This window comes from Schistocerca gregaria, chromosome 7 (assembly GCF_023897955.1).
Source record: "Schistocerca gregaria isolate iqSchGreg1 chromosome 7, iqSchGreg1.2, whole genome shotgun sequence".
NCBI classification, from domain to species: domain Eukaryota; kingdom Metazoa; phylum Arthropoda; class Insecta; order Orthoptera; family Acrididae; genus Schistocerca; species Schistocerca gregaria.
This window is the reverse complement of record NC_064926.1, coordinates 52,989,218-53,001,566: the sequence shown is the minus strand read 5'-3', so window position 1 is coordinate 53,001,566 and position 12,349 is coordinate 52,989,218. Positions and strand designations below refer to the sequence as shown.

The 12,349-nt window shown below is 44.7% G+C and overlaps 1 protein-coding gene across 1 annotated transcript in view; it reads right to left on the bottom strand.

Annotated features, from left to right (window-relative positions):
* LOC126282279 (odorant receptor Or2-like) overlaps positions 1-12,040 on the bottom strand; it is a 44,152-nt gene extending 32,112 nt beyond the window's left edge. Inside the window, exons 1-2 of the mRNA XM_049981931.1 lie at positions 11,175-12,040; positions 8,794-8,893 (exon numbers count right to left, since the gene is read on the bottom strand). Of these exons, the coding sequence (XP_049837888.1) occupies positions 8,794-8,893; positions 11,175-12,040 (966 nt within the window). The remainder of the gene's footprint in view (positions 1-8,793; positions 8,894-11,174) is intronic.
* Between the last annotated feature and the right edge of the window lie 309 nt (positions 12,041-12,349).

Here is a 12,349-nt window from a genome sequence, read left to right as displayed (position 1 = left end):
ATGGCGAGCATTTCATTCTATGAAGCCCACTGAAAGACTTTGATACAGTAACTTGCGAATAGCTGCGGGTCGGTGACTGTACAGAAGGTTAAAACCATTCGTGTCGGACTTATGAACATCTGGCTGCTATCGTGTGGAGAACTTGTGGCAAAACAAGTTGGTGCATCAGTATTAGTTGGAGAGTAAATACGGACTTCATAGCCATTTAAAACTTGTTCTGGAGGCAATAAAGCCTAATTATATTAAGTTTAAAACATGTTCAACCAAATTTTACTGGAATCGCAAACTTACGAAATTGCATGGCAGGTGTTTAGTCGGTGTTTCTTCAACGCTGCTTTACATCGGCTGAGTGAGTGCCTACCGATGCAGAGAGAAGGCGCAGACAACAAAAAGGGTCTAGAAGTTGGTTCAATAAACAGTTTGGGGTGAGAAGTTATAAACAGCTCCGCCGCAAGCTAGAATAACTGTGGCCAAAGCCAGTCTAGAAGAGAGGTTATGTTATCCTGTAGGCTCACACATCTCAGGCACAGAACACAGAGTGTACAGAAAAGAAACCTGAGGGTGGCTCCTTTAATTTGCATGAAGCCAAACTTTGCGCTAGACGCCATATTGAAACTGAAACGACAGCTGCTTATTACTACGGCTAGAAATGGATTTTCTTACGAAACAGATCTAATTGTCTAAATAAAAAATTTTACGAGAGAAAGCGTTAGCGACACAAGGTGTGATAAATCTTTAGTTAAAAACTTTTAATATGGGCTTTTAAATTAATTACTGTTCATATTTACAATCTGTGAACTGCCACTGCTTTTACCTTCAGAAGACAATGCGGTTACTTTGTTTTGTAAATATGCGTTCTTTTCCTTGCAGCACTTTTGTTTTACTCCTCAATTTTCCCTTTCTGGGACTGTGGAGTAATAAATCAGCTTCACTTACAACAGAAGCAGCTGTTATTGACCACTCTGCAAGAGTTTCAACGTATGTATTAGTGGTGGAATTTTCATTCATATTTTCTACCGGAAAGTAATGCATAGGCATTACTTTAAATGAAGCCGGTGACCTGATTAAAATTTAATCCACACTAATATTTTATAATAGGTCCAGACACATTAGTTCATCGTAACATACTACGTAATAATATAGTAAAGAAAATTTTGTCCATCTTTGTCCTGAATATGTGTTCAGCTTTTCCTCTGTGTAACTGTTGATGTGAAATGTCTCCATCATCACTATCTTCCGACAATAAGTACTACAATAAATATTCGATCACTAGTTTGACGTGCATGTACTAATACCAACTGCGTACTACTCTGTTTTCGATAAATATAGGGCCAGCAAGTGTTAACCATCAAGTGTACAGCGAATTGACGCATGGTGCAGGGAATGGCAATTGAATCTCAATGTAGACAAGTGTAATGTGATGCGAATACATAGAAAGATAGGTCCCTTATCATTTAGCTACAAAATAGCAGGTCAGCAACTGGAAGTAATTAATTCCATAAATTATCTGGGAGTACTCATTAGGAGTGATTTAAAATGGAATGATCATATAAAGTTGATCGTCGGTAAAGCAGATGCCAGACTGAGATTCATTGGAAGAATCTTAAGGAAATGCAATCCGACAACAAAGGAAGTAGGTTACAGTACGCTTGTTCGCCCAATGCTTGAATACTGCTCAGCAGCGTGGGATCCGCACCAGGTAGGGTTGATAGAGGAGATAGAGAAGATCCAACGGAGAGCAGCGCGCTTCGTTACAGGATCATTTAGTAATTGCGAAAGCGTTACGGAGATGATAGATAAACTCCAGTGGAAGACTCTGCAGGAGAGACGCTCAGTAGCTCGGTACGGGCTTTTGTTAAAGTTTCGAGAACATACCTTCACCGAAGAGTCAAGCAGTATATTGCTCCCTCCTACGTATATCTCGCGAAGAGACCATGAGTATAAAATCAGAGAGATTAGAGCCCACACAGAAGCATACCGACAATCCTTCTTTCCACGTACAATACGAGACTGGAATAGAAGAGAGAACCGATAGAGGTACTCAGGGTACCCTCCGCCACACACCGTCAGGTGGCTTGCGGAGTATGGATGTAGATGTAGATGTAGATGAATGAAAGCTTCTAATACATGAAGTTGTCGTTTACAGCTTACAGTCCCTTCTTGAAAAACTATAGTCAATCCAAAATTTTGCTTGCCATTCCTTTTCATGCCTTTTTAATGAATGTGTTAATAAATATAATACACTGAACATTACTTCTGGTTATTTTGCAGTGTAAGTAACGTAAAAATTTAAAAGATAAAATAGTTTTCAAAGGCGGACTCAAACCGTTGACTTTTAGATCACTGTTCCACTCTCTTCCCACTATGTCGCTCACTGCCTGGAAGTCATAATACCTAAATGTCTCATCCCTCTCCCGAGTCGCGCCAAGACATGCAATTTTCCTTTAAACGTCTGGCCACTTCTGTCTCTTTAATTCCTGACCAACCTCCGCATACACCATAAACCTGGACGAAATCGGCGACGACGGGTATCGTAAGTGCAGTCGAGTCGCCCTGTGAGCTTCAGGCTACCTGTCGTCGCGCACACTCAGATAAAAATACTTTAACTAGTTTTTCTCTATATTGACTGACACGGTCTTCCTTCCAACTTTAAAAACAATGACGATGTTTCAGCTACAATGAGTTTATAGCAACGTGCACTTCAAATGAAGCAAACGATAGTAGCTTGCGACAACATTTTTCGCGGCAAATCCTTCAAAATCCTTCGAAATTAAATATCACAGTAAACAATGAGCCATAACGGAGAAAACAGACACTTCATCATCAAGCTGTGATAAGAAACTAAGACACGGAAATGGGTAAAAAGTCATTTTCAATCTTTTACAGGGAATGGAGAACCTCTACCGAAAAACTAACCACAGGAGTGGATGGAACTTCATTTACATACAGTATTTTTTACGATTTACGATTTACAGTAATAAAATCGGAAAACTTATTTTTTTCCTATACTGCTGTCAGCTGCTTCCCTGGGAATCACTCATTAGTTTCCTGTGTGGTCTTTTCTCTTAATACTACTCATTATCTGTTTCTAATTTTTACAGTACATCAAACAATTGTTTACTTGTAGGTACGCCCATCAGTTAAAATGCACAGTTAATAAAAGCAGCATTCCGTACCCGTTTGTATTTGACATCAAACACTGCTATTTACACGTTTTCAATATGGCGGATTCGCGCATGCGCTCTAAATTTTGAGGCATGGATTTCCGCAAGTTTTACTATCTATATTTTCTGTTCTGTATAACCACCCCTACCCACATTCAACGCCCGCCATAGTCAGACCTATTATCGTCTAGTAAGATGAACTCAAGCACTCGGGTCATAGTTTGCCTGCCAATCATCCATTTGTCGCAGCCCGATACGTGAAGAAACCGAAGGGACCCGTCGGACACCTTTTATTGCGCCACTTACATGCAGTTACCATTGTTAGCAAAGTGGCTGACGCCAAGTGTGGAGGTGCATCGTTTTCCTTTAAGTTGTTGCTCTAAGAGGGACAAGCAGGCTGCTACCTCGTTGATGTACAGAATATCTGATAAGAAATCAATACTTAAAAATACGGCTCTAAAACCGCCGTATATTTACGATGTGCAGCTTATATTTTTATAGCCCGGTGTATCGATATTTTTAAATCGATTTCTTCAGTGTATCGAGATCGGTAATGAAACATTTTTAAATATCGATTATGTGATATTCCCGATATTTTTTAAAAATATCTTCAGTCCTAGTCAGGCAAAGGACAACAAATTGTCGCGGAACACTGTACATAGGTGCATCGCACCGACAGACGTTGAAAGTTGCTTCAATAGGATGCAATGCCCGGGCTTAAACGTTGCATTATGGACTGCTGCACTGTTTCACATGTTCCGGCATTTCCCCGAATAACGTCGCAAGCGTCGTGTATACATTGTTGAAGGATGTGCACATAAGGAACTGGTTCAGCATACCTAACACTTTTCGGATGCTCCCAGAGGTAAAAATCCAGGGGTTTAAGTCCGGTGATCTAGTAGGCCATGGTATAGGGCCTCCGTGTCGTATCCAGAGTCCGGGGAAGATGTTGAGATTACCGGTGAACTGTGTTGTGGAAGGTGGGTGGTGCTGCATCATGCAGAAACCACGTAACCTGTCATAACGCCAAAGGCACATTCTCAGGCATCCCATGCATACTGTTCCGCAGGAAGTCCAGGTACGTTCCTCCGTCCACGGATCGTGGAATAGTAACCGATCCAAGAACGTGGTCGACAAGAAGCCCTGCCCACATACTGATGCTGAACCATTCCAAGAGGATTCTCTGCAGCTCACAGATGACGATTACGCAGACTGATGATGTCAGTTCTGGTAATGATTGCTTCGTCCATAAAAGGGGATAGTGACGGATATCCCATAATTCTGATGGTCTGACGCAAAACCATCAACAAAATTCTTCCCCTAGAAGGGAATCCGCTGAAGGTAATTCTTGCACTCGTTCCAGATGACAGGGATAGTAGCTGTTGTCATGCAGGATATACATAATCGTACGTTGGCTTACACGATGTTGGCGGGCCACTTGCCTGGAGTTTGTACTAGTGTTCGTCTCAATATACTGTAGAATTCGGTCCTCCAAGTATGATGCACGCGGAGCACACCGCCTCCGTGTCTGAAGGGTACCATGATCAGACAGACGCCCGAAAACTACTTTAACGTTGTGTGGTGTGGTTGCTGTCCGCGAGTGTACTTGCTTTGCTAAATCCGCCTGCCGCGGTGGTTTCGCGGTTCTAGGCGCGCAGTCCGGAACCGTGCGACTGTTACGGTCGCAGGTTCGAATCCTGCCTCGGGCATGGATGTGTGTGATGTCCTTAGGTTCGTTAGGTTTTGGTAGTTCTAAGTTCTAGGGGACTAATGACCACAGCAGTTGAGTCCCATAGTGCTCAGAGCCCCCCACCCTTTTTTTTTTTTTTTTTTTTTTTTTTTTTTGCTACATCCGTGATGCCTCTAGACCATTTCCGTCTTCTTTGCCATACACAAACAGCATTTCGGCTTATTCTCGACATGAATACAGTACTGTTCTGCTGTTTTAGAACGCGGCGTCAATCACACAGTCTGCAACACACAAGGAACACATGGCACATGGTCAGAGGAACTTCCAATCATCAGCGCCGTCTATCGCGACAACGATGCATGTCACAGGACATCTTTTCTTCAATTTCCAGTCAGTAATCCGTCCCTGCAGCTCGTCGGTTTTGTTAATGTTGACCCTGCATATGACACAGGTAACTAGTACTTCATCTGTCGCATAAATACGAGACAAGCGTAACAGACGAGTCATGAAGTCGGCAGATGGCTAGAAGACACAGTGCAGAGTACTACTGTGTTTGTGAGTAAGATAGATTTATCGATGTTTGTTATAGATCTTCTAGATGAAGAACACGTCATTGCAGAGATATTTATTTTGCCGTTTATCTGTCAGAAACTAAAACAAAAAAATTACAACGTTTGTAGCGAAGTATCAAAAAGGTTTCATTTCTTCTTATTCGTGAAAATATCTTTGAAATTGTGAAAAAATCGTACTAACAAGTATGCACAATGTACAAATGGTAAGTACAGTATCGAAATTGAGAGACATGACTCCGGGCAGTTTCTGTACACTGGGGCCATTTGCTTGACGTGTTTACAACGCGATTTTGTAAACGCCTCTATGGCAACACTTCTTCGTAGCTTTATAGACAGATACTATCTTCGGCTACAACCCTTTGCGCTTCGCAGCTGAAACCGTCAAGAGCGCTGCCGCGTGTCGGGCATTTCCTTCATTTGCTCGACTGTTTCCGTGTCTTAAGTGGTAAAGATTAAAAGTGTTAAAACTTCATGAATGACGCTCCAATTTTCACGCATCTCAGTGTTTATGACGCCATATCTCTTGAATATGCGCCGTACAATGATGTATTTGGGTATGTATATTAAGTGGCGTCTGCGAAGTAGCAAATGAGTAGTCGATTTAAACGTCAAATACGGCACATCAGGTTTTCAGGCACCTCAGTGTTATGAGATCACATTTCCTATCTTTCTGGCATACAATGACATGCATATATATATATATATATATATATATATATATATATATATATATATATATATATATATATATATATACTCCTGGAAATGGAAAAAAGAACACATTGACACCGGTGTGTCAGACCCACCATACTTGCTCCTGACACTGCGAGAAGGCTGTACAAGCAATGATCACCCGCACGGCACAGCGGACACACCAGGAACCGCGGTGTTGGCCGTCGAATGGCGCTAGCTGCGCAGCATTTGTGCCCCGCCGCCGTCAGTGTCAGCCAGTTAGCCGTGGCATCCGGAGCTCTATCGCAGTCTTTAACACTGGTAGCATGCCGCGACAGCGTGGACGTGAACTGTATGTGCAGTTGACGGACTTTGAGCGAGGGCGTATAGTGGGCATGCGGGAGGCCGGGTGGACGTACCACCGAATTGCTCAACACGTGGGGCGTAAGGTCTCCACAGTACATCGATGTTGTCGCCAGTGGTCGGCGGAAGGTGCACGTGCCCGTCGACCTGGGACCGGACCGCAGCGACGCACGGATGCACGCCAAGACCGTAGGATCCTACGCAGTGCCGTAGGGGACCGCACCGCCACTTCCCAGCAAATTAGGGACTCTGTTGCTCCTGGGGTATCGGCGAGGACCATTCGCAACCGTATCCATGAAGCTGGGCTACGGTCCCGCACACCGTTAGGCCGTCTTCCGCTCACGCCCCAATATCGTGCAGCCCGCCTCCAGTGGTGTCGCGACAGGCGTGAATTGAGGGACGAATGGAGACGTGTCGTCTTCAGCGATGAGAGTCGCTTGTGCGTTGGTGCCAATGATGGTCGTATGCGTGTTTGGCGCCGTGCAGGTGAGCGCCACAATCAGGACTGCATACGACCGAGGCACACAGGGCAAACACCCGGCATCATGGTGTGGGGAGCGATCTCCTACACTGGCCGTACACCTCTGGTGATCGTCGAGGGAACACTGAATAGTGCACGGTACATCCAAACCGTCATCGAACCCATCGTTCTACCATTCCTAGACCGGCAAGGGAACTTGCTGTTCCAACAGGACAATGCACGTCCGCATGTATCCCGTGCCACCCAACGTGCTCTAGAAGGTGTAAGTCAACTACCCTGGCCAGCAAGATCCCCGGATCTGTCCCCCATTGAGCATGTTTTTTGGGACTTGATGAAGCGTCGTCTCACGCGGTCTGCACGTCCAGCACGAACGCTGGTCCAACTGAGGCGCCAGGTGGAAATGGCATGGCAAGCCGTTGCACAGGACTAGATCCAGCATCTCTACGATCGTCTCCATGGGAGAATAGCAGCCTGCATTGCTGCGAAAGGTGGATATACACTGTACTAGTGCCGACATTGTGCATGCTCTGTTGCCTGTGTCTATGTGCCTGTGGTTCTGTCAGTGTGATCATGTGATGTATCTGACCCCAGGAATGTGTCAATAAAGTTTCCCCTTCCTGGGACAATGATTTCATGGTGTTCTTATTTCAATTTCCAGTAGTGTGTATATATATATATATATATAAGTAAGGTATATTTTTTTATAAGTACATAGGCCTGTTTATTTCTACAATGGTTTACATCAGTTTACAGCTTGAACATTTAGCTATTTTTAGACATAATCACCATTTATGTCGATGCATTTTTGTAGACGCTGTGGCAGTTTTTGTGTGCCCATGTCATACCAGCTCGCCGCCATGCTCTTCAGAAAGTTATGAACCTCTTCTTTCACCTCGTCGTCGGTGCTGAATCGCTGAGACCACCAATGACGCTGAGAGGTACTGTGAGACTCTGAAAAAACTCAAACGGGCAATTCAGAACCGGAGAAGAGGAATGGTGAGCAAGGGCGTACGCATTCTGCATGACAACGCTCGCCCACACATCTCTCGGCAAACCGTTGCTCTCCTGCAACAGTTTCAGTGGAACATAATCACCCACCCACCCTCTAGTCCTGACTTGGCTCCCAGTGACTATCACCTGTTCTCTTGGTTAAAAGAACATTTGGCCGGAAAGCGATTCAGCTCCGACTACGAGGTGAAAGAAGACGTTCGTAACTTTCTCAACAGCATGGCGGCGAGCTGGTATGACAAGGGCATACAAAAACTGCCACAGCGTCTACAAAAATGCATCGACAGAAATGATGATTATGTCGAAAAACAGCTAAATGTTCACGCTGTAAACTGATGTAAACCATCGTAGAAATAGACAGGTCTATGTACTTATAAAAAATATCAGACCTTAATTGTGGGATTACCCTTGTATATCTGCAAATAAGAGAATAAAGGTACGTGTGGTGAACAAACTCCATAAATAGAGAGGAGCCGAGGAAGGAACATCGGTGCAGTATTGATGTCATAACTTCCCGTGAACTTGTGGCGCCTTATGAAATTTGCCTGACATGCAAGTGCCGGAGTATGCTGTAGCCCCACACTCAACGGAAACTTAAATGTACAGTTCAAACTATCATCTAATAGTTCAGAATGGAGATACAATTTCGGAATAAATCACAGCGTGTAAGTAAAGTTAACGATAAATTCAGTCCAGAAAGATGTGAGTTGATTCACATGAGACAACAGTACCAAACAAAGTAAGGTAAGCAACAACTTGAAGAAAATATAACCACGCGAATCTTTCAATGGAGGTTACATCTATTTGATATGTTTCGAGTGCAAAACGCAAGCAGATACTCACAGCAGAACTTTGGTACAACGTCACGCAAATGATGATTGTCCCTCCCAGGAACTGAAACAAGATGATCATGTTGAGTAGCTGCTCCAGGCGCTGCACCAGTCTGAAACGATAACATATTTATTTGTCATAGTTGCAATTAATTCGTGCATAAAATGGTCGGGAAGTTTATTTAAGAATTCTTTCTGAAGGTTTCCACCTGACAAAAAGAGCTAGAGCTACAGTGCTACTCAAAAAATTTGACTAGCATTCACCTTCACGTTTTCTCGTAAAACTGACTTTACCGACAAGAACTGTGATCTTATATTGCACACCCCAATATAAAACAGCAAGTGACCGGCCATGGGTTTCGCTTCTGAGCTGAGGTCCTTTCACTGAACGAAGTGATTTTCACGCTAAAAGTATCTTGCTGATCATCGTAGCACTTCAAGCCAGCTGATTGTAAACTTAACCTAAATACTAATTATTGCTAACAAGATATAAAACTGTACGTTAATTCACTCAGAAACTGGCAGTCGTTCTTTTCTGTTAAAATTAGCGACGAATTATTATAATAGTAGCAGCGGGGAGTAGCCGTGTGGTCTAAGGGCGCCTTGCCACGGTTCGCCCTCCCTTGGGCATGGGTGTTTATGTTGTCCTTAGCGTAAGTTAATTTAAGTTAGATTAAGTAGTGTGTAAGCTTAGGGACCGATGTCCTAGCAGTTTGGTCCCATAAGACGTTACCACAAATTTTCAAAATATTTCTTGATGATGGGTGGATTCGGGTGAATAGAAGTACATTTGTCCACAATCCGTAGATTGGTTTGAATCCCGCAGTGTTCTATGACATAGCCCTAGTGACATCCTGCTGTCGGTGATATCCTCTAGAATTCCTCTTACCCATGGCTTCACTTACTCATCTTGATATGAGAAGACTACAGTTCAACGAATTTCGAACCATGGTGCGACGTAGCACCTTTCACATCAGGAAATCGCTCTCAGAAACGACAAATGACATTAAAAAACTTCTTTTGATCGACTGAGACCGAGCCCAGACCCTACAGATTCGTAGACATTCACTCATTTACCATTTTGATAGGTTTCAATAACGCTTAGCCTTTAGCAGTGTGCCCACAACAGTGAGGCTTTTTGTGACTGCAATATTGTGTCGTGTGCAGCATAAACAGAAATATAGGTCTAAAACTAATAAAGGTATTGGCGTATCAAGCACTAGTATGGCATATAACTGTTCTTACTGCCACACTATCCAAAAAGACATATTTCAATGTTTCAGCCGGCCGGGTTGGCCGAGCGGTTCTAGGCGCTACAGTCTGGAACCGAGCTACCGCGACGGTCGCAGGTTCGAATCCTGCCTCGGGCATGGATGTGTGTGATGTCCTTAGATTACTTAGCTTTCAGTAGTTCTAAATTCTAGGGGACTGATGACCTCAGAAGTTAAGTCCCACAGTGCTCAGAGCCATTTGAACCATTCTTTAATGTTTCATACATGCAAACTTCATTTGAAATATTGTTTCTAAATGAAACACCGTGTACGTGACAAAACAAAACTTTGTGCCGTCGGGGGTTCCAATTCAGATACGGGTACCGTAGTGTGCAGCCTGACCAACTCATAGATACAACTTGTTGAGGGATTATTTGATTTCCTTCCACTCTACGCACAGTAAGGAAAGTCCTCCTCATGTACATATAAGTCTGATAAATACTTTGGTTACAGTAGAACCTATCTTTCACTCGATGTGATGCAGGAACAGCGGCAGCCGAGATTCATTACTTGAAATGCGTTTGTGGAGCATATTGGTGGCTAACAGGAACAAATGTCAGTAACGAAAATATTGTAATTATTATTATAAATCCGTTGCTCGGGAATTACGAATTTAATGCTTTGATAGATTCTAAGTTAACGTTGCTGCTATGTTGTCTGCTATGTTGACCAAACTACTGAGGTCATCGGTCCCTATGCTTACACGCTACTCAGTCTATCTTAAACTAACTTACGCTACGGATAACACACACACTCATGCCCAATGGAGGACCCCAACCTCAGACGGGGGTAGCCGCGCAAACCGTGGCAAGGCGGCTGAGACCGCATGGCAACCCAGCGAGGCCGGGTGTGTGTATGAGAAATGACTTTACTTTCGCCCGTTGTAACGCCATTTACACGTGATTTGGAAAGGGTCTGTGGACGCGAAGCCCACGCGCACAGTTTCCATATTAAAGGTGACTTATCAGTGAAAGGGTCTGTGGATGCGAAGCCCACGCGCACAGTTTCCATATTAAAGATGACTTATCAGTAAATGAAATCTAAGATGCGTCTTCTTCACTGACAGAAAGAGGATGTAGTGTAGGCGTGGTTACTTCTGGACACAGAGTTTCAAGCAACTTACTTGATGACATCCTTGTGTTGCTCCACCCATACGCGAAGTTCACTGTAGCTGCTAGTTTGATCCGTTACATAGTGAGTAAGCTTGGACTCCCCTTCACATTTTTCAATGCCTTTCAAACCACTGATACGGTATCCAGATATAAATGTTAATGCTTCAATGCCTTTGCCATTCCACTCGTCTTCATTCTTGACAATCTTCTCGAGTTTCATGTTCAGAATCCGTAGCTGGGCCGCAGCGTGTATCATAAGTGATATGAAGAAGAGGTCAGAGCCCATAACGACCAAGTAGCCGCCCTGTATGGTAACAAACTGCACGACGTACAGAACCTCGTAGTACGGAGTGACGGTGTCCCACGAACCGTACCAGCACACGACAGGCAGCTCGCGCTGGTGCGACCCTCCACCCAGCAGCCCCAAGAGGAGCGGCGTGAGCCCCCACATCACGGGAGACAGGCTGCCCATCATCGGCACGTATACCGTAATGGTCCGCGACAGCTGCACAGTGGAGTCGAGCACAGACGCGACTTCCGGGTCGCCCGCCTCCCGCTGAGCCGCCGTGACGTCGTCCAGGTGGTTGACGATGCTGAAGAACTGCTCCTTGTGAGCCACGATCACCGCGCCCTTTATGACGCCCATCACGACGGTTACGGTGAGGCAGATGTCGAGCGTTATCTTGTCCATGTCGGCGCGGAAGTACCAGAGCCCTGCCAGCTGGCCGGCTATCATGAAGCACTGAGACGCGAACAGCCAACAGGTGTAGAGCCAGTAGGAGCCCTGGTAGCCCGGCGGCGACCACACGCCGGCCACGGACAGCAGCCGCGCGTTGGCCCACATCATGGAGTTACGCCACGGAACTCTCACCGCCATTCCCAGGAATCTGAAAATATTAACAACATACACTGCGGTGGCAAAAAGTCATGGAATACCGATATGAACACTTACTGATAGCGGTAGTATCCCGTATACTACACTACTTACGATTAAAATTGCTAACCCACGAAGATGACGGGCTACATACGCGAACTTTAACCGACAGGAAGAAGATGCTTTTCAGAGCATTGACACAAGCTTTGCGCCGGTGGCGACACCTACAACATGCTGACACGAGGAAAGTTTCCAACAGATCTCTCAATCTCTCATACACAAAGAGCTGTTGACCGGCATTGCCTGGCGAAA